General features: G+C 41.9%; 1 protein-coding gene across 1 annotated transcript in view; it reads left to right on the forward strand.

Moving 5' to 3' along the window:
* The window catches only part of LOC131263906 (uncharacterized), a 58456-nt gene extending 35118 nt beyond the window's left edge, over nucleotides 1-23338 (forward strand). Inside the window, exons 6-9 of the mRNA XM_058266186.1 lie at nucleotides 6575-6712; nucleotides 6794-7176; nucleotides 22918-23136; nucleotides 23243-23338. Coding sequence (XP_058122169.1) covers nucleotides 6575-6712; nucleotides 6794-7176; nucleotides 22918-23136; nucleotides 23243-23338 — 836 coding nt within the window. The remainder of the gene's footprint in view (nucleotides 1-6574; nucleotides 6713-6793; nucleotides 7177-22917; nucleotides 23137-23242) is intronic.
* The last annotated feature ends 234 nt before the right edge of the window (nucleotides 23339-23572 follow it).

A 23572-nucleotide genomic window follows, 5' to 3' on the forward strand; every position in this document is an offset into this window, starting at 1 on the left:
AATATTGACCTACGCACTGTACTCGATGCAATCAGGAAATTAAAACCATCTTTTGCTCCCGGTCCGGACGGTATTCCCGCCGTTGTGCTAAAAAAGTGTAGCACCGTCATTGCTCCCTTACTGCTTAAACTGTTCAGTTTATCTCTAAATTCGTCATCTTTCCCAGCAGTATGGAGACAGGGCTGGCTTGTTCCCATTCCCAAAAAGGGCAATCCGTCAATTGTCTCCAATTATCGTGGCATCTCCCTTCTATGTGCAAGTGCCAAGGTGCTTGAAGGGATTGTTCACTCGTCCTTACTATTCAGTTCCCGGAATTGCATCGTCCCACAACAGCACGGGTTCTGCCCTAAACGCTCAACCCTAACTAACTTACTTTCTTTTTCAACTTTTATTTCCACCAAATTTGAAGCCGGTTTGCAAGTAGATGCAGTATATACTGATTTTAAAGCAGCATTTGACCGCATCCCTCATGCGCGTCTCCTTGATAAGCTGTCCAAGATGGGATTCGGCATATCCATTGTTGGATGGCTGGAGTCTTTTATATGCAATCGTTCATTTCGCGTCAAACTTGGATCTCATCTCTCTCAACCTTTTTCCCCTGCAGCTGGGGTCCCTCAAGGTAGTGTATTAAGCCCTTTACTTTTCGTTTTATATATTAACGATATCAGTGCTGTCCTTCCCCCCGACTATTTCTTGTGTTACGCAGATGACATCAAGATTTTTATGCCAATATCATCTCCCAGCGACTGCATGAGTTTGCAAAGGCATCTCAATCTTTTCAATGTATGGTGTACAGAGAACAATGTGACCCTCTGTCCAGAAAAATGTAATGTTATATCCTTCTGCCGCTCTCGGTCCCCGATCCTTCATACGTACTACCTAGACAACACTCAAGTCAGCCGGGTTAGTACGATTAAAGACTTGGGTGTGTTACTCGATAGTAGATTAACCTTTTCGGCACACATCGACGCCGTCATCACTTCGGCCCGTAGAGTTTTGGGCCTAATTAAACGTATGGCAAGTGATATCTCCGACCCATTTTGTCTCAAAACTTTATTCTGTTCGCTGGTGCGCTCAATTTTAGAATACTGTGCTGTTCTATGGGCCCCTACTACAAGATCTGGTATCGACAGGTTAGAGGCGATCCAACGATCGTTTACTCGATTCGTATTTCGTAGGGCGGGGAACACCTCCCCTTTGCCACCCTACGAATCTAGATGTCAAATGCTGGGTTTAACAACATTGGAAGCGCGACGCACCTTAGCGCAAATTATGTTCATTGCCTCAACCCTCTCCAACGCGTTTGATGCCCCTCATATCCTTTCTGCTGTGGGTCTCGCTGTCCCTTCCCGCGGTCTACGCCCTCGTCAACCTTTATCCATTCCTACACGCCGTACTCCAGCCGGTTTTAACGATCCTCTTCTGCGCGCTCTGCGTCTTTTTAATACTCATAGCCATCTGTTTGACTACCATATCCCACTATCCTCCTTCAGAGCCTGCCTCCTAGAATCTCTTATATCCTAACCCACCCTATACTCCTATTTGTAACCCTCTCCCCTGCGGAGTTCTAGCATAAGTAAGTTGTTAAGTCTGCTGGCGGACAACTTGAATACTGAAATAAACAAACAAACAAACAAACAAACAAACAAACAATTTATTACGTGTCGATCATAAGAGCAAATTAATGAATTCTATCGAGTATTGTTTAAGTATAAATTTTACAAACTTGGCCGCTGAAGGTTCGGGGCCGCTCAGTCCGTGCACCGTTAAATCCGCCACTGAAGATACATTGATCTTAGTACATTCAAAATCCCATTAATTTATAAGCATCTTGTTCTTATATTTAAACTTTCTTTTATCAAAGTCGGTTACCTTTACCAGAAATTTACAAATAATCTCTTCCTTGAATTAAACATCAACTTCATAGAAATAACAGTTAGATCAGTAAAACAGTTAAAACTCAACAGAAGACAAAGTAAAATAGAAAAAATAACTGGAGCACATGCTTCCAATGACTTTAATCTGTTGCTTGCCATAACAAGCGGAGTGAATTAAAGTGAACCCCTTCACATGCGGATGTTTACACCACCTTTGATGCTAGAAACCGGCGACCGGTTCAAATATTGATTGCCACAAAAAACCCACATTCAAAACAGCTCCAACCAAGGATGGCCCAGTAGAGAGGTGGCCAAGGCTACGCAAAACCCCTCTATCCACTTGTTGTCCTTCGGCTCATCCTCGAGAGAAGGATTACGAGGGAAGGGCAAGACCAAAAAACTCCTTGACGGCCTCATTCCGTCCACATTTACGGGCACCGGAAGTCGCTCAATCCCATCGCATGCCGGCATCGTGTTGGTGTCGAAGGCATCGTTCAAGCGTACACCCTGGGAAGGGAAGAGAGAGAGGGTTGGGTGGTCGGGGTCAAAACGGTTGCTCGCCGGCAAAAGTGCTCCGGTTTGCCGCCGGCCACTATCTCGACGGCCGAAGAAAATGGTCTCATTTACAATTCATTGAATTTACATTCATAATTATACTCCTACCATCCAATGCGGGCCGTGACGGACGAAGTTTCCCTTTCGGTGCGCCCTTCGGCCCGCTCCCTCCAGAAAGTGAACGGGTTTGGCTGTTTTTTTGTATAGCGAACTCCATCTTCTGTCCCTTTGGAAGCATGCTGACGATGCTACGAAAGTACAAACCTCCGGCGGGCTTCTGTGTACCGATGCGAAACTCCATGCAACTCGCAACTTGTCCTTGTCCTGCCGAGCGCTCCTTTCCTTGAGGCCTTTCCACCGTAAAGTTTCCACCGAACGGTTTTCTTTTGATTTTAACGATGATTCGGTCGTGTAATGAACTGTGGCGAAAGCGAACGAGAAGCGACCGACCGACCGATTCCTTTACCAACCCCATTAAGGAAGCATCCTTGGGCGATCAACAAGCCGTACGCCTTACCAACCGGAAGCGACATTCTGTGTTACGGGGGCAAAGCACCCTTGCGACGAAAGCTAATGACTGTACTCACCATGGACCATGGCTAGGTTCCAGTTCAAGAAACGATCTCTTTCGCACACATATACTTTCCTACTTGTCTCTGTTAGAAAACAGGACCCTCAGAGGGTCAAACCCTCGGTAGGACGAAGGAATAGAATCTTACCAATTTTGAGGAGCGAGAAAGAGAACCGACGGAGAAAGTTTTCATTACAACCGAGCACAATCTTTCGGCCCAATGTGGAACGCCGCAGGACATTCGGGAAGAAAATGAAAACGGGGAAAACCCGGGAACTGCCTCCTCGGGTAAAGGAAAAAGGAGAGGAAGGGCGCGAAAAACCGGCAGGACATATCTCTCCTCGATGAGGTGTTGAAGTTTGCCTTATCGTTGTTAATGTTTTATGGGAAATGGACTGGTGTTGCTGTGGAGGGCTCGTCTTGGGTGAGAACATTTTGTAACCAACAACTTCCGCCCACGATGACTGAACGACCTCCTTCCCGCCACGAGCGGCCTTTCCTTGCTGTGAGGCGTGGAAAACAGGCGTAACGGCAAAAACAAGACATAAATCATGCGGTGTAATTATGTACAGTGTCGGTGTGATTAAGATTTGTAGGACGTGAGATAAAAAATGACGATCACGTTGGAGCGTGCTGGGCTCGAGGGCTTTCGCACCATGACGTCCAGCCGCTTCGGCAGCTTGGCGGGAACGCATCGGAAAGACAGACAAGGCAACAAGAAAATTGGAGTAGCTAGTGTTTTGGTTTATGTTTTTGGAAGGCCTATGGAGTGTTTTTTTAACCAAATTATGAAAGTATGACATTTGTTTTATTCTGTTTTCATATCAAAGTGAAATATGCCAAAATGAGCAAAACAAAACGGTAAACTAATTAAGCTAACTTTGTCACTCTCAAGAGGAATACGTCAAAAAATCCCATTGTAACGATAATTTTATCATGATATACTGTTTTACTTTCGTTCGTCGTTATAAACAAAAACAAATTTTAAAGATCCAAACTATTTTAACACGTTCTTGGAAGATATAATGATAACAAACACGGTTATATATTTGTAATATTTCATAGCTTTACTCTCAATAGCCTAAAGAAATACTGACTTGGTGGTTTTGTTTTTCAAATTGATAATGGTTATCATAACAGTTGAATGGCATTTTATGTATTTTTCTTTAAGAAAAATAAATTCAAGTAGCAAAACCTCAACATTTCAAAGTTTTCTTTTCATATTCAAATACATGTGTTTTTTCAATTGAATATTGGGTTAACATTGGCTCACGACAGTAGTGCACGAAATTATTTGGTCATCATTTTACTAAAATTTTAATGTTCTCCAGATATCATTAAAACGATTTATGATTCTCTGAAACATGCAACAATGTTACAGGCAGTTTCCAAACAAGATAATTTTGTAAAAATAAATGGTTTTTAAGTTTTCATCGTGAAAATAAAATGAACGAAACAGAATAAAGTTGAAAGTTGTCTTAAATGTTTAAATTTAAGAAAGTTTTGAAAACTATAACCATGTTTTTGTCCATTCCGAGGTAATTTAATGAACAAACGTTATTTTCTTAAAAAATTACTTGCACTTTTAATTCGACAGGAAATATACGACGAAAAATTTAATACATTTAAAAGCCATCTGAAATTTACCTATTTGTCTAACCCCAACTTACCAAGCCTTACACGAAATTTGTACCATTTTCTTCATCTCGAAATCATATTACGTTCTCCAATCCCCCGTCTTACCTCACAGCAACCACATTGTGGAGCGATTTTCTTTTTCTGACGAGACTTTCCCACCGCAACTACTCCTTCTTGCATAGAATTTCCTGCCTTTATCGGGTAGGCAAGGGAGTGGAAAACGCCAGCCGTCGAATGCCTGTTGTAAAATTTTCACACCTCCAAGACTTTTGCATTTTGTGTGTTCATTTGTCTGGCGGTGTGCGTTTATGTGAGAGAAAATGTGAATCGGGAACAAAAGAGTTTGAACTACTCGGTGCCGAAAAATTGGCCGCATTTGTGGATGCCGGCATTCACCAGCCTTCAACATGGAAAATGTCAGTGGCAGTGGGTAGAAAACCCCTCACCACAATCGCAACGGGGTTGACTTTTTCCCGCCTGGAAAACGTGGTTGCCTTTTCGTTTTTCTCACCTCATCTGGATGAACTAAACCTATCGTCGTTGTTTTCCGTGTTTTCCTCCCCCATTTCCAGTTTCCCACGCGCCAGTTCGTCTGTTTACTTCTCAACCAGCTGACAGACGGTGACGGTCGGAAAAGTAACACCTCCCGTGCTCTTCACCCTCCCACTATGATCCATTTTACTCGACTCTTTCCCATCCTCCCGGTGAGGGTTTGAGATAGTTGATGAAGTAACACAAAAGACTCGACGCCATACTACGGCTTCAAAGGTTCCAAAGCCGATGGAGAAGCGAAAGGGATATGTACTGGATCCGGTAGACAACCCGGAAACGGCTACGACGGGTACGACGCCTCATCTTCTGCCTCCATGCCCTTCCCGACTCCAATCTCCTCCCATCGGAAAAGGGCCAATAAAATGAACTTCTTCTTTTTCGCCATCGTCACCACTATATCGCTTCGGAGGAATCGGAGTGCGGAGTTCACTAGCCTGGCAATATGAACCTACCTCTACCTCGCAGCATTCCCCGCCCATCCAACCACCACCGAACATGGCACGATGATGAAGCACTTCGGGCTCGAGCTTCCGTGTTTTCCGAGCTTCCGAGCCGACACAAAAACCGTATTTGTAACAAATAAATGAATGGGGTCGCTCGCTAGTTGATAAAATATTCATATTTTAATTAAAGCACGGAAATAAAACTAGCTGATGATTCAGGCCTGCATCACTGGTGTTTGTGTGTGCGTTTTTTGTTATTTTCTTTCAATGTACGACCCCGATTCAAACTGTAGCTAACCGGTTTTCCGTTTGTCTGCGTGTGCGAGTGTTTCGAAACCATGCAACTACTTCCGGTCCTTCCTTTTTTCGTTCCATTTCCATCGAAGTTGGCGATGACGAACGTGCGGGTGGTAGCAGAAACTGCATCCGAGCAGGATATTCGGTGATTCCGATCCTGTTTGATGCCGCTACACAACTGATTTGTGTGCACAAACTGATGATGTGTTGGTGGTGGTGATGGGAGGCAGTAAGGTCGTAAATTTCAATCTCTGCCACGTGCATAACATATCCTCGAGCAGGCAGTCATAAGGTACGAAAGGAAGAACCCTTTCCATCCCACCAAAAGGGGAGATAAGCCGAAGGGAACGATGCGTGTCGGGAGATTTTCCTGTTCGTTCCGCATCGTCCCTACCTGTTTGCAGAAACACACACACCACCAGGCCATGGGAATCTGATAAGGATATAAAGGGGATGTTGTGGGTAAAATTGGATAATAACAACTTCCGCCGCTCGGGTGCCTGATGGGACGTTCCGCGACACCTTTTTGAACTCCGGTTTGAACTTAACCCCAACCGACACCGATGGTGTGTGTGGTTTGACTCGTCCCCTGCCATCTTCTGACGCTATATCTTTTCTTCTTCGCTTCCCTCCCCAAACAGGTAATCCCGATACACTGATCTGCGGCAACTGCCGGGAGCTGTTCACCGACCTGACCGAGCTGCTGGATCACAAGCGTAGCTACTGCAAGCTTCGCTTCACCTGCAAGTGTCTCAGTACCTCCCCGGTGCAGAAAGTTTGTAAGTTTGCTCGGAAGCCGTACCACCCTGCCCCGTCGTGTCCGCTGGCTGACCTTGTGGATGGTCTTTTCCTTCCTGCAGATCCCGCACCCCACGCCAAGCTGCTGTGCGTCGCGTGCAAGGACTCGTTCTCCAATCCGTGGGACTTGATGGTGCACGTCCAGGCCGCGCACATGGTGAACATCTACGAGCTCGGCTCGGACGGGGCGTCGGGCGATGACAGCAAGACGTCTTCGTCCTCCTCGTCCTCCTCCTCCTCATCATCGTCCTCGTCCTCCTCGTCTTCGGCAGCGTCGGGTTGCGATCGTACCCCCAACAGTACGCCCACCATGCCCGCCTCACCCTCGTCGGCCCAGGAGCTGGTCAAAGTCAACGGTAATGGGTTGGCGGGTGGCAATGGCGTTCTGCCGATGGCCACGAACGGAGTGCACGAGCTGGACGACGAAAAGCACGATCATGTCGAGGTGAGTATTGGGAATTTCATTTCGAGATTTATGCTGACGCGCATCATGCGTGCAAGGAGTAGTATAATTGTCAGCTTACAATTCACAACAATTAGACTCCAATTGGTTGAATTTGCTACCTTATTTATTCATCGCGGTGGGTCTCGCAGCATTATTATTGCCTTCTTCTTCATCTTCTTCTTCTTTGTCTACGAGGTTATACACCAGTACGGCTGTTGAATCCAGCTTCCTGAGCTTTCGCCAGCTAACCTGGTGATGTAGAGCTCAGAGGGACCGGCAACTAAGGCCATATGTCCCCATTATTATTGTGCAAATAACTTAGATTTTAGTGCACTGGAAAGCTATGTCATGACACAACAGCAGATAAACAAAACAAAAATAGTTTTGCATTTTTCTTTCTTGAAAAAAATTTAATCCCTTTTGCAAAACTAATTCGATATCCTTCGTCCATTTTAATAAAAGTTTATATTAAAGACAAGGCTAAACTAGTTTTGCAAAGCCGTGCGGTAAACACACATACTTTATTTCATTTGAATAGCAAAAGCAGTACAAAACATAATTATCAAAACTCTAATCATATGCATAAAAGAGTTGTTATCTTTCTTGGCGAACACTATCCCGTATGAAGCAGTACCGAACTACAATAGACATTGTTTTTAACACAACCGAATCTTATGATGTTGTTGGTAACTCTTGTAGTTTTTATTCAGTTTCATACCAGTCACCTTCAAGTTCGGCTACGGAACATCATTGTCGTTGATTTCAGTGAGTAGTTGGCACGTGGAAAATTGCTCCAATGAACACCTTGTTTTTCAAGGTGGTTTCCTTTTTGATAATATCGTCCGTTCAAATGGCTGTAAGGGAGGTAAATTGAACGTATTATTAAAAAGATATAAAAAAACGTTAAAGAAATTTAGTATGAAGAAATGTACCTGTTATAGCAATTTTTGAACCACCAACCTCCTGCAAAGGTTTCTGCGCAGCCATGAGACATGTTATCTAGATCATTGTCTTGATCCTTTGTAGAAAACTTCATTCCATTGTGCTCCGTCAATGAGTCACCAGCGGTTCCCGAATACTTTCCTACGGTCAGCTTATACTTGTCCGCTTCACTATCAAGTTTGAATTCGTCGTACAACGCGTAAGTCGAGTTTCCTTCGAAATCTTCTAACAACACCAACAGCTCGTGTCTTCCCGACTTCGTCATAACATGAAGATTCTCCAAACCGAGCCAGTGCTCTCCATATACGTCACCGAATCCGTGTTTGTACATTGTCCAATTCTGGTAAAAGTCCACTGATCCGTCCATCCGACGCTGGAACACTGTCCAGGCACCGCTGCGGTTGAAGTTGTTTTCAAAATTACACGAAACCAAGATAGGCTTTTCAATGTTTCCATAAGGACTGATGTAATAAGCTCCAGTGATGTTGGATTTGACCTGATTGCATGAGACAGGCACCAACTCGCCAAGTATACTTCGAATCTGATGGTTTTCCTTTTTCATTCTATTTTCCTCTGATTTGTTTTCTTCGATCACTTGCTCCACGCGGTTCTTAATCACTTCCATCTGCTTCGCTTCCTCCTGCAGATCTACGATCCGAGACTGGATAGTTTCAATGTTATCCTGAAGTTGCACAACTCGGCTAGTCATTCGTTTTTCTTGTTCTTCGATCTCGTGCTCCACGTGATGTTTTATCTCTTCCAACTGATCTGTGTGAAACTCGAGGGAAAGCTTCAAGTTGTCCAACATTTCCCTCCGAAAATCGTTCAAAGCGTGAATAACCGCTTCCATGACGGTTGGCGCGTCACCATCAGCCATCACCTGCTCGTTGAATGTCAATGTTATGCTCAACACTAGGCACAGATACACACATGTAAATCTCATTTCAAAGTATTCGATTCTTTTAGCACAAATCACTTTCCGAAGGTCTCTGTTCGAGTACTGGCGATATACTGGCAGCACAATCGAGTTACAGGGTGCCATTTGAAACGGAACGATATAATCACGAACTTTTTACCCAAAGAAACGCGTTGCTATCATCGAACTAGTCATGTTAGTTTCAATGATTCATACGGTTTGTTTGTTGTCAAAAGTTTTTAATTACACATTCATCAGGACTTAACTCACAACTTCTAAGTATGGATGGTGCGTAACAATGCGCTGCGTTTCACAGTGCTAGTAAAAACGTTTCTATTGTGCACTTTTTCTAGTCTAGGGTATATTTTTAACTGTTGAAATTTTATATACTATGATGTAGGTAAAATTTCTTATGTTCCCTATAAGTGAGTTAAATATGTCTATTTCGCACAGTATTGATAAAACTCATAGGTAATGATAATGACGAGTCTCACCTCTTACCCCAACATAGGTTTCAAGATGGCGAAGTTATCTTAAAATATTTGTCACAAACTTTTAAGCAAATAATGAAATGGCGGTATGAAAGACCATTCATGAAAAAAATAGCGGTTAGTACAACTTTCAAAAGACAGAAATCGTGGAACCACTTTCCGGTGCACGGCTAAAAATGCTCTCTCCTTTTCGTGTAGCCGGTATCTCCATTTTCCATATTTGAAGGAGAAATACCTTTTTCCAGCGTTTTTGATGGATAAATTCAACGCATCTGTCACTTGATTGTACAAGAGCGACAGATGCAGTTTCTATAGAAGGATCAACTTCAAATTACCACTTTTAAGCGCGCGTGTCTCAAAGATATTCATGTTTTGTTTTATTTACATTTAACTTTTTTTAACAAAAATCTCATCATCAGCATCCGTGAGATCGTGATGACGAGTGCGATGTTTACAAACATTAAATTTCGATAATATACAACTACAAGACATTGCACATTCTACTGGATTCTACTTAACAACCTGCTTAACGTATATGGCAATTACGAATTGTGAAAAGTTGGTAAACCAAACATTGAAATTCTTTAAGAATTGTTTACATTTTAATATTTCATTCTCTTATTTATCTTGTGTTTCCAACTTTGTTTCCAGGCAAACATCAAAACATAAACACTTTACGACGCCTATTATTATCTAGGACTATAGTGCACAGGAAAGCGGTTTCATAACAGATAAAATTAAATACTCCATATCTCATTTACAGTGTTGGACAAAACTAATTCACCACGTTTATTTTTCTATCTTGAGTATATTTAATTCCCTTTTGTAAGGCTAGTCCGATATAATTCGTAAATGTTCAACCCCTCTACAGTTGTGCTCTAGCCTGGCTCGGGTAATTTTTTGTCGCACGTTTTGATTCTACTTTCGTTGCGCGTCGTTCATTTCGAGTACACCTGCTTCGAAAACACGCTCTTATGTGTTTGTAAATTTTTATTCATATTTTTGAGACTAATTGACATAATTGAACCAAAGTTTTTGCTCGTTATCGGCAAATTATTGCTGCTTACAATCATTAATAATGACTATGCAAACTGACCATCATTTCATTTCACTTCATCAAAAACACCTCCAAAATTTTAGGAAAACGTTTTCTTCTGTTTTAGATCAAAAACTATACCAAAATGTGAAAAAAACAGTGTGACAATTTTGATGAGCCATTATCTCAACTTGACAGGACTGTGGAGAAGTTAAATAAAAATTAATATTGAAAACAATACTAAACCCGCTTTCCTATCCATATGGTTTATACACATACTTTAATCAATTTTGAAAAGTAAAAGCAGTACAAAACATTACCAAATTACCAAAGTTCTAATCATATGCATATAAGAGTTGTTATCTATTTTGGCGATCCCTGTCCCGTATGAAGCAGAATTGAGCTAAATATGGCACTGTTTTCAATACAACCGAATCTTATGAGATTGTTGTAGTTGATTTTTTTTAGATATTATTCAGGCTCTTAATCACCTTCAAGTGCGGCTACGGAACATCATTGTCGTTGATTTAAGGGAGTAATCCGCACGTGGAAAATCGTGCCATTGAACTCCTTGTTTGTCGAGGTGGTTTCCTGTTTGATAATATTGTCCGTTCAAATGGCTGCAAAAGAGGTAAATCAAACAATTTAGCTATTATTACAACGTTAGAGCATATTTTGCATAAAGAAATGTACCTCCAATAACACCGATTGAACCACCAACCACCTTTGTAGCGTTCTGCACAGCTTTCTTGCGAGTTATCTAGATCATTATCTTGATCCCTTGTAGAGAACTTCATTCCATTATGCTTCGAAAATTTGTCTATAGTGGTTCCCGAATACTTTCCTACGGTCAGCTGATACTTTTCCTCCTCACTACCGATTTTGAATTCGTCGTATAACGCGTAAGTCGAGTTTCCTTCGAAATCTTCTAACAACACCAACAGCTCGTGTTTTCCCGACTTCGTCATGACATGAAGATTCTCCAAACCGAGCCAGTGCTCTCCATTTACGTCACCGAATCCGTGTTTGTACATTGTCCAATTCTGGTAAAAGTCCACGGAGCCATCCATCCGCCGTTGGAATACCGTCCAGCCACCGCCCAGGTTAAAGTTGTCATCGAAGTAACAAAGCACCAAGAAAGGCTTTTCAATGTATTCATAAGGATTGATGTTATAAGCTCCAGTGGTGTTGTATTTGATCTGACTACATGAGCCAGGCGTATTTAAATCGTCAAATATTTTTCGAATTTCACGGTTTTCCTTGTTCAATCGTTTTTCTTGTTCTTCGACCATGTACTCTACGTGGTACTTAATCTCTTCCAACTGCTCCGTATGAAACTCGAGGGAAAGCTTCAAATTGTGCAATATTTCTCTCCGAAAATCCATCAAAGCGCTATTAACCGCTTCCATCACGGCTGACGTGTCATCATCAGCCATCACCTCCTCGTTTAATATCATTGTTACGCTCAACACTAGGCAAAGATACACAATTATGAACCTCATTGTAAAGTATTGACTTCTCGTAGCACAAATCACTTTCCGAAGGTCTCTGTTCGAGTACTGGCAATATACTGGTAGCACAATCCAGATACCTAGTGCCTTTCGAAACAAAACTATATAATCACGAACTTTTTACCCAAAGAAACGCGTTTCTGTCATCGAACTAGTCATGTCTAGTTCCATGATTCATACGGTTAGTTGGTTGTTGCACGTTTTTGACAACGCATTCTTCAGAGCTTGACTCACAATTTTTATTTATAGATGGTAAGCAACAAATCGTTAAAAATTAACAAAAAATACACCAATCCAGACAAAACATTGCGTTTCACAGGACCACTGCGTTTCATCGATTAGAAATGGTTCAACTGGGCACTGTCCGTAGTTTAGAGAACTGCATTTGCTGTTAAAATTGTATAAAATGTGATTTAGATTGATCATACCTTGACTACATCGCTGAACAGTACATTTCATACACATTAGGCCCGATAGTGAAAATCTATTTTTGCTATTGAAGTAAGCAAACATTCAAAACGTAATCACTTTATGATGCATATAATTAGCTGTACGAGAGGACTGACTATCCACGTACAACAGGGAAACAAGTCTCGTAAGCCCTTAACGGGCACGCATGACCAAGAATTCGTTACGCCAATAAGAAGAAGAATTAGCTAGAATTTTAGTGCACAGGAACGCGGGTTTCATAACAGAATCCAAAATTATACCATGCCTCATTTACAGTGTTGGACAAAGCTGATTTACGACGTGCATTTTTCTTTTTTGAGCATATTTAATTCCCTTTTCGCAAGTCTAGTCCGATATCCATCGTCCATTTTCATAAAAGTTAATGATAAAGCCAACTTGCTTTGCATGTCCACATGGTTCATACACATACTTTATTTGATTTTGAACAGTGAAAGCATTACAAAACAATACCAAATTACCAACAATCTAATCATAGGTATATAAGATATGTTATCCGTTTTGGCAATCCCAGGCCTCTATGTAGCAGTATCGAGCTATTTAAGACACTGTTTTTAACTGAGATTGTTGTAGTTGATTTCTCTAGAATTTATTCAGGTTCGTAGATCATCTTCAAGCTCTGGTACGGAACATCATTGTCGTTGATTTCAGAGAGTAGTTGGCACGTGGAAAATCACGCCATTGAACACCTTGTTTGTCGAGGTGATTTCCTTTTCGATTATATTGTCCGTTTAAATGACTGTAAAGGAGGTAAATTAAGCAATTTAGTATGGTGCTATTACACCACTTGAGTATATGTTGCATAAAGAAATGTACCTGAAACTGCAACTTTTGAACCACCAACCTCTTTCATCTTTTTTTGCGCAGCTTTCTTCACTATTGCTTAGATCAAATGTAGAGAACTTCATTCCATTGTGCTCCGTCAATGAGTCACCAGCGGTTCCCGAATACTTTCCTACGGTCAGCTTATACTTGTCCGCCTCACTATCAATTTTGAATTCGTCGTACAACGCGTAAGTCGAGTTTCCTTCGAAATCTTCTAACAACACCAACAGCTCGTGTCTTCCCGACTTCGTCATGACATGAAGATTCTCCAAACCGAGCCAATGCTCTCCATTGACATCACCGAATCCATTTTTGTACATTGTCCAATTCTGGTAAAAGTCCACGGACCCGGCCATCCGACGCTGGAACACTGTCCAGGCACCGCTGCGGTTGAAGTTGTTTTCAAAGTTACACAAAACCAAGATAGGCTTTTCAATGTATTCATAAGGATTGATGTAATAAGCTCCAGTGGTGTTGGATGTAACCTGACTGCATGAGCCAGGAGTTCGCAACTTGCTAAGTATTTTTCGAATTTCATGGTTTTCTTTTTTCATCCTGTTTTCTTGCGCTTCGATCACGTGCTCCATGTATTGCTTGATCTCTTCCAATTGCTTCCCGTGATACTCGAGGGAATTCTTCAAATCATCCAATATTTCCGCCCGAAACTTGATCATAGCGTGAATAACCGCTTCCATCATGGCTGGCGCGTCACCATCAGCCATCACCTGTTCATTAAATGTCAATGTTACGCTCAACACTAGGCAAAGATACACACATGTGATCTTCATTGTAAAGTATTGACTTGTCGTAGCACAAATCACTTTCCGAAGGTCTCTGTACGAGTACTGGCGATATACTGGCAGCATAATCGAGTTACAGGGTGCCTTTCGAAACAGAACGATATAATCACGAACTTTTCAACTAAAGAAACGCGTTGCTAATATCGAACTAGTCGATGTCTAGTTCAATGATTCATTTGGTTTGTTTGCTGTCGAAAGTTGTTAATAACACATACATCCGAGCTTGACTCACAATTTGCTAACCCTAGATGGTAAGCAACAAATCGCTAAGGCTTAACAAAAATTTCACGCTACAGATCACACTACAGCACACATAGGGCTTGTAGAAACGTTAATTTACTGTCGTGAAAAAAATGTGTAAAACAGTTTTTTCAAACATCGGATCCAACAGTGAAAATCTGTGAAATAGGCAAACATAATAACGCAAACACATCATGCTGCATATACGTTGGAATATAATGCACGGGAAAAAGGTTTCATACCAAATCAAATAAATATAACATGTCTCATTTACAGTCAGATAAAACTGGTACAGTTGGATAAAACTGGTTTCTGGCGTCCATTTTTCTTTCTTGAGCCTATTCAATTTCCTTTTGCAAGACTAGCACGATATATTTCGTCCATTTTGATAAAAGTTTAAGTTTGAAGACAAGGATGAACTTGCTTTGCATATCCATACAGTTTCATACATACTTTATTTGATTTTGAATAGTGAAAGCATTACAAAACTTTATCAAATTACCAATCTAATCATTAGTATTTCATTTTGCTATCTTTCTTGACGAACCCTGTCCCGTATGAAGCAGTATCGAGCTAAATATGGCACTGTTTTCAATACAACCGAAACTTGTTGTTAATTCTAGTTATTATTCAGTTTTATACATGCAACCTTCAAGTTCGGCTGCGGAACATCATCGTCGTTGATTTCAGTAAGTAGTTGGCACGTGGAAAACTGCTCCAATGAACACCTTGTTTGTCGAGGTGGTTTCCTTTTTGATAATATCGTCCGTTCAAATGGCTGTAAACGAGGTGAATTAAAAATTTTATTAAAAGTAGTGAAGTGAAATTAAGTACGAAGAATTCTACCTATTATAGCAACTTCCGAACCACCAACCTCCTGCAAAGGTTTCTGCGCAGCCATGAGACATGTTATCTAGATCATTGTCTTGATCCTTCGTAGAGAACTTCATTCCATTGTGGCCCACCAATGAGTCACCAGCGGCTCCCGAATGCTTTCCTACAGTCAGCTTATACTTTTCCTCCTCACTACCAATTTTGAATTCGTCGTACAACGCGTAAGTCGAGTTTCCTTCGAAATCTTCTAACAACACCAACAGCTCGTGTTTTCCTGACTTCGTCATGACATGAAGATTCTCCAAACCGAGCCAGTGCTCTCCATATACGTCACCGAATCCGTGTTTGTACATTGTCCAATTCTGGTAAAAGTCCACGGACCCGTCCATCCGACGCTGGAACACTGTCCAGGCACCGCTGCGGTTGAAGTTGTTTTCAAAGTTACACAAAACCAAGATAGGCTTTTCAATGTATTCATAAGGATTGATGTAATAAGCTCCAGTGGTGTTGGATTTAACCTGATTGCATGAACCAGGCGTTCGCAACTCGACAAGTATTCTTCGAATCTCATGGTTTTCCTTTTTCATTCTATTTCCTTGAGATTTTTTTTCTTCGATCACGTGCTCCACGCGGTTCTTAATCACTTTCATCTGCTTCGCTTCCTCCTGCAGATCTACGATCCGAGACTGGATAGTTTCAATGTTATCCTGAAGTTGCACAACTCGATTAGTCATCCGTTTTTCTACTTCTTCGATCACGTGCTTCACGTGATGTTTTATCTCTTCCAACTGATCCGTATGATACTCGAGGGAAAGCTTCAACTTGTCCAACATTTCCCTCCGAAAATCGATCATAGCGTGAATAACCGCTTCCATGACGGTTGGCGCGTCACCATCAGCCATCACCTGCTCGTTTAATGTCAATGTTACGCTCAACACTAGGCAAAGATACACAATAATGAACCTCATTCTAAAGTAAAGTAATTCTCATTGCACAAATCGCTTTCCGAAGATATCTGTACGAGTACTGGCGATATACTGGCAGCACATTCGAGTTAAAGCGTGCCATTCGAAACAGAACGATATAATCACGAATTTTTCAACTAAAGAAACGCTTTGCTAATTTCAAACTAGTCGATGTCTAGTTCAATGATTCATGCGGTTTGTTTGCTGTCGAAAGTTGTAAACAACGCATTCTTCAGAGCTTGACTCACAACTCTTAATTCCAGATGGTAAACAACAAATCACTAAACGTTAACAAAAACTGCAATCCAGAGAAAAGTTTGTATTTCACAGTGCTAGTAAAAACGGCACATGATTATCTCATTTTCAGCAAAAAATTTGACTTGGTAAGCAGAAAATTGAAACTCCTTAAAAATGCCATTATTTAATGTGTATTCAAATCATCGGATTCGATTGTTAAATCTTTGTTTGCAATTAGGCAAACATTAAAACAAGAACACAAAAAACATTCCTTTTAAAAGAAATGTACAATAAAACACATTTACAACCCCTGTAAATCACAAATACCATCTAAAATCAAAGATTTATGTGGTATTTATGCTTCTTAAAATTTATTTCCTCCCGTTTTCAATGTTCCAAAAAATCAATCGATACATTTGCATCACTGCCTTTCGGTATCGATAAATTTCTCCGAATCGCATTTCAGCACATTAACATTGACACAATCAAACCGAGGCAATCCCCCCGGGAACGAACACCGAAGAGCATGTTCCCGTAAACGAAAACAACGACCGACACTTTGTAAACGGTTTATCAACGCCAGATACTCAAATCTGATACTTTCTAATCCCGTCACGTCGATAAAACGGTGACACGGCATTCCTTTCACTGTCGGTCGGTCGGTCCATCCCCCGAAAATCCGGTCCCAGTACGTGACATCGAGCTGAATCCGTATGTCCGGCCTCCCTATTGACCCCTGCCGTCCTCGGGCCTCGTCCCCGTGGCGTCCCGACCCGAACTGGCCGATATGTAACTGATTTTAATCAAGAATCAATTACTTTCAACACCACTCTCGGCTAATTCTTTTTTCCGGCGTGCGGGGGGAACTTCTTCGGGGCGATCCCCCACAAACCTCGAACGTGACGGAATTTCCCATTTTCACCGCTTTTTTACGGATTACCGGCTCCACATTACTCGCTGCAATTTCACCATTTCTTCCCTTTTCGTTGCGGGCAGCCCCGGCGGGATTCCTGCTCGTCCTTCCATTCGTCCTCTTTCGGCAACTCAAGGCACGAGAGTGTCCTGCATTCCACTCTCCCTTCCTCTGTTCTTCTTTCTCGGGACGAGGAACAGTGGAAACTAAACCAATCGGAAAAGGCAACGGATTCGAAATTCGACAAGAATCCAATCCGGACGTCATTTTTAATCTTCTCAAGCTCATCTCGAGTCTGGAGAGGAAAAAGAGTAGAACGCGAACCCCGAGGACATTTCCAGTTCGTGTTTTTGCTGCCACTTTCCCACCGTGCGCTACATTGAAATCGCATCGCAGCATCGAACGGCCCGAAATGTTCGGCCTCATTGCGAACATAAAAATTTATTCGAAACCATAAAAATCACTTCGAGCTCGACGGCATCGGGTGGGAAAGCAAATTCGCCTTCGCATTGGAGGCGAAAAATCGACATGAATTCTTCACACTACCAATGCTTGCTATCTTCGCCCATTTGTCTACCCTACACCCCTCGTCACCCCCCAATCCACGCGAACGCGTAATCTATTTCCTATCGAGAAAACCATTCAATCTGCATCCGGTAGGGGGATGAAGTGGGATGTTGTTTTCGGACTCCCGGACCCACCCACCCCTTGGCGAACATAAGCCCGTCCAGAAAAGGGAAAAGGCAAATATTGGAATATCGTCCCGAACGATACCCACTCCGAGCAGGCCTCAAGCAAGACATCATGTAGACACACACACACACACACACACACACACACACACACACACACACACACACATTGGTGGGAAAAGATTGCCTCTGGAAAGACTAGGCCGGATTATGCATTTACGGGTTTTCCTCCCCCTAGGAGACTGGGAAGAAACGAAAGCTTAAGCTCGACAGAGACGAAAGTAGACTCGTGTGGGCGGGCATGTGGAGGTGTTAAAGCCAAAGATGATAGCATCAATATGTTGTACATGTTTTACTGAGGCTAGAGTCATTGGGGGTTCTTTAGCAGGGAAACTATTTCAACCCAGGTCAGTAGTTAAACTCTTTCAATCTGTAGCGTGATGGGGGCGTTTTGATTCAATGTAGCACAGGTGTTAAGAAGAGTTGGTGCTTCAGACCTTTACAATAATAATTCTTTTTTCTTATGTTTCATACATCAAATAATTTTAAATTTGAATCAAACAACAATATTAAAATAAACTCCCATTTCGTATGTTGTGTTAAGCCTTTTAGATTTCAATTTACTGTTACTAATCTATTTGATTTCAAATTATTCTTAACTAGCTTGACGCCCCGCCGTTGCTCGGTGACGAAGGGATTGAGAAAATAATTATGGTTTTACTCTTTACTTGAAAGTTTGAATTAATTTATTAGTTACAATAACGGCAAATTTAAATGTATGAAATTTCATGAATTTCCCTGTGATGTATAAACCTTAGGGTAACTATGTTGGATACACCTTGACATTTGTTTACATGCTTGTTTTGTAAGTGTTAGTAAAACTGAGTTTAAATTGTAAAATTTAGATAATTTTATCAAAAAGTGATCAAGCAAAACCTTCAACAACATCAAGCTAGTGATCAAGCAAACCTTCAACAACATCTGCAGTACTTAAACTTAATGTGTGAAAAGTTTCAGAAGCGACGGTTCAGTATTGGTCGAGTTTTTAGTGTACACAGAACTCCATACATAAAAAAAGCTAAAATATGTAGTAGAGAAGAAGATTTTAATCAATCTTCGATACTTAAAAACCCTTAATAGTTTGATTTCTCATTTAACACGTTCCGTACCGCGTTCTAGTTCTAAAAAGTTTTTGACCCATAAATACATGAAAATGCAACATAAAAATTATTGTAATATTTTATATAAATTTTTTGGGAAGCTAAGTTTTTGCTTGGTCTTTGAAAACAATCGGTTTAACAAATATTATAAACAAATTGTAATTAAAAAAAATGTACTAAAATTTGTGCTAAAACGCTTGGTACGCAACGTGTTAAGCCATGAAAAGGGTAGCATAAAAAACCAAAGAAGAAAACCTAAATGTCAAACATTCTAAGCGTTATCAATAAATTGCCTTCGAAGGAGCTCTAGATTACTTAATGCATTTGAACAATTCGCAGAATTCAAATCAATCATGCATGCCTCCTCAACCTCAGAGCCATCACTCATTCAGACATTCAGCATCGGTTGACCAACCGTCCACCGTTGCGGATATTCTGTCCAGACGATGCCCACGGTGCTTACCAATACGACTTGGGAAGGGATAAAAGCTACCCGAATAGATCCTTCAAAGATCCTGCTCCTCCACACAACCAACAAGGAAGGGGAAAATTGGTCGAAAAATGTGTGGTACTGCAAATTGAAAATGAAGATTTCAGATTAGTGCTATCAGGTTGAATCTTTTTCCCCTGTTTGCAGCCCCGGATATTTCCTTCCCTCTAGTCTCGCTAGTTCCACTTCAAAACCACTCGCCCAAAGACGAGTTACAGAACGAAAGCGTTCGCTTGCCTTCTGTCCAAGATCCATTTCGGAAGGGGAGTTTACGGTGATAGAAGTGATACTCCTGTGCCGTGGGACGATCTTAGCCAAACCAGGGCTTTCTTTTTTCTTCGGAATGTTCTCACGGAACTTGCAAAACCACTCGCCAATTTCCCGCTCTTTCTTCAACCTTCCCTCACCGCGATTCCATTCTACGTGAAACTAGTTTTGGACTGCATTCAAAATTCAACAGATTTATCCCGTGCTAGTCGTTCGGAGTGCCAACATTCCGTCCCCGTATCGTCCGTGTTTGTATGTGACGGTTTCCCGATAGATATTTTCATTTCTTCCTTCTACCTCACTTTCTTCACACACAGTCACTTAACGCCATTTGTCTGGTGTGAAAGACATCGTTATCCTTGGGGGTAGTAGAAAAGAAATCTGATCGAGCAAACGGGACCAACTGGCATACTTTCACACACGTGCACTTGCCTTGTTCCTGTTTTTCCCTTTCCTTTTTTCCGACCTCAAACAGTGCCCGTGAGACTCGAGCACGCTTTATGTCCTCGTCGAGGTTGACTGGCCGTTGAAGTGAAAACAGCATTTTCTCCGTGTGACTTTTTCCTTCTCAGCAGATTCATCTAAATGTCAGTGTGTTTGTGTTGAATGTTTGTTTCCATTTTTTGGAAGCATATTTTCGCGATCGGAAGCTGGTCGGAAATCTTCAACGAATTTCGGTTCGACCGGCCGGCGTCAGTTTATCAAGAAAGTTTGATCTCTCGCGGAAAAACATCGCGCGAACAGATGTTCGTTTTCCGCACTCGGTAGCCGTGGCGTTCCCGGCACCGAGTTTCCCCCTGGGAAATGGTTGATTTGTTTCCCACCGTTATCTCACTCGTTTTGGACTCATGAAAAGCAAACGAGGGAAACAAACTTTTGTGGCAAATAAATCAAGATATCCTGTTTCGGGTTTTCTTTCCTTTCCGCCTTTCGGATCAGAGACGATGGCGAAGTTTTTGGGAAGTTACTTTATCGTGATGGTCCCAATGTGACTGGAATCGGGGCGATACTTTTGGGGCGGGTGGATTTCAATGTTCAAAGATATCAACAATATTATTCAATAAACTCATTTGTCAACAAAGATACGTTTTAGTTGTAGCGAAGCTACAAGTTGACCGTCTTACTTTTTCTTGTCGATTTCAGTTCAGTTTGTTTAGAGTTTTATGACTCTCTTTTTATTTTTAAGAATACTTACTTATTCTGCTATTATTTCAGTACCAGTTTTAAATTTTTTATTAACAAATATCAAAGCATTATTTCAATAGACTGAACATTTTAGTATGTTTCCTAATATGAAACGAAAGATTTGTAAATATATTTTATTTTTTAACTTGTCAAAAAAAAATTTAAAATTGTAAATATATTTTATTTATATAAGAAACAAGGTCATTCGTCGTTTAAAGCCTTACAATCAAATAAGGAAAACAAATATCATTCTACATAAATTATCTTTGAACTTATCAGATTATAAATAAATACATGAGGCACCGGAAACAAGGTGTCTTGTTAAAGCTTCTGTTTAAAATTAATCCACACGATTTGCTGATTGCCAGCCGTCGATAAGCTTCACACCAAGCTGGCCACTTTTTACCTTCCTGCTTGCAAATGCAGAATGGCAGGAACAAATATTCATGTGCTGCTTGGGAACATAAGTTACCGAGTTACCTTCCCCTAACCGGTATGTGGCGATGATTCACCCGGCGCAAACTGGGCCGTAGTCATACAACTCCAACCAGTAAACCGCAGACCACAGCGTCGAAAAATTCCACCAAAGTCTCATCCATTCATCGTCCGCTCGTATCATGCCGGCGACGGCGGATAGGTTTCGGTCTTCTTGAGCGAGTCGAACATTCAGGGCATGATGTCGGCCACACCTCACGTAGCCGGCCCGAGAGATAGTCAGTTGTCGTGACTTCGGCGGAAGCGTCGGTGGTGGAGGTACGGTCAGCGATATGCAACATGCCCTGCATGCCCGACATTGCCCGACCGGTTGGAGAATAAAAGAAAGCGAGGAAAAGCATACCGACGAGTACCGGGAGATGATAAGTCCAATGATAAAAATATATTATTCATTCGAAATAATTTTCCTAAAAGGTTCCAGCCCTCCTTCCCTCGCAGGGTATGTTTGTCTTCGCTGACCACTGTCGATTTGGACGTAGGCAGGATGGGCACCATTTCCACCAATTTTCCCTTTTCACCGTCGAGCTCACGATATCTAACTGGCATTCAGTATCGTCCGGTCACGAACATCCGGTCCCGACGACGGATTATAAACCGGACCGAGTTGAATCGGAAAACCATACGCCCTATGCACCTCCGCGCGGAGGCTTCCAAGGCAACGAGGGCTCGTCTCCACCGGCACTGGAAGGATTCCATTCCGATTTATACCTTTCGTTGTTGGTCAACAAAACGAACGAGGGAATTAAAACGGGAATCCTGGATTCATCCTTGGATAAAGACGATAAAGAGGGGCGGGAAACAAGTCCACCATCTGAAAGGACAATCACTACAGTGTGTCCGCGAAATGGAAATTCAGAGCCCAGAAGGAAGCTCTCATTGGCCTCTTTGCCCTCCGGCATCCTTGCATCGTTCCTTCTGGAACGTGCCTGTCGGTTTGCAGAATGGCCTCTATTTTTATCAGCACCGCCAGCTTAAAAGCTGTATGTCAGGCTTTATGGGTTACTCAAACAGCGCCCATTATCTCATTTGTCGATCTAATAAAACGGTGTGTCCTTTGGCTTAGGACCGTGTGGAAAAAAAATATAGACTCAGAGGTTGACGTGGGTTTTTAGGTGTGCCCCGTTACCCCACTATAACGCCGGGGAGTGGCCATTCGCGTACGGTACAATCTATGCTTCAATCACGACACCCGCCCCACATTATGTTCTGTCCATCAGGAGGTACTTTATCTGTTTTACAACGCGAATTTTTCCCTCCTTGTTCTCCCGCTGCAGGAAACGCAATCGCAGGCGACCCTCGGTTCCCCGGAAGGTCTCCAGACGGCGTCTTCGAATGAGGACATTTCTTCGATGACCGATGCGACCATCGGCTGCAATGGGAAGGTGGAATCGTCGGTGCTGCACGCGAATGGATTCGTTAATGGTGGCATGAACGCACCCGGGCTGAAGGAGACAAACCCGCCAAGGGCATGCATCATGACGGCACTCAGTATAGTAAGTAATCTCGATAGCTTATCCACTGAAGGAGGTCCTTATCGAAGGGCGTTTTTCAGGGCACGTATCTAACATCAAACTGTTTCCACATCGTTTTCCATTACAGGACACAAAATCCAACTCAGATGCACTGAAAATGGTAACGTCTTCGATGGGCATAACGCTTACTAATGGCGCTACCGTTACAGCCGTTACGCAGTGAATTGTTTATTGCCGATCTTCCGTAAAGATATTCATGGCTTCCTTTGTGGTCTCCTGTGAACATTGTAATTCATTTAAGATGATTTGATTGGACCTATAACATTGAAATAGTTTTAATAAGTAAGTTTATGACTTCTATTGTTTCAGCCCAATCTAATGATATTTCGTTCTCTAATGTTGTAAAAAACTTTACCTTTTCTCTTATCAAATCTTATTGAAAGTTTCATTGAAGTTT

The sequence above is a fragment of the Anopheles coustani genome, chromosome 2 (genome assembly GCF_943734705.1).
Source record: "Anopheles coustani chromosome 2, idAnoCousDA_361_x.2, whole genome shotgun sequence".
Taxonomy (NCBI): Eukaryota; Metazoa; Arthropoda; class Insecta; order Diptera; family Culicidae; genus Anopheles; species Anopheles coustani.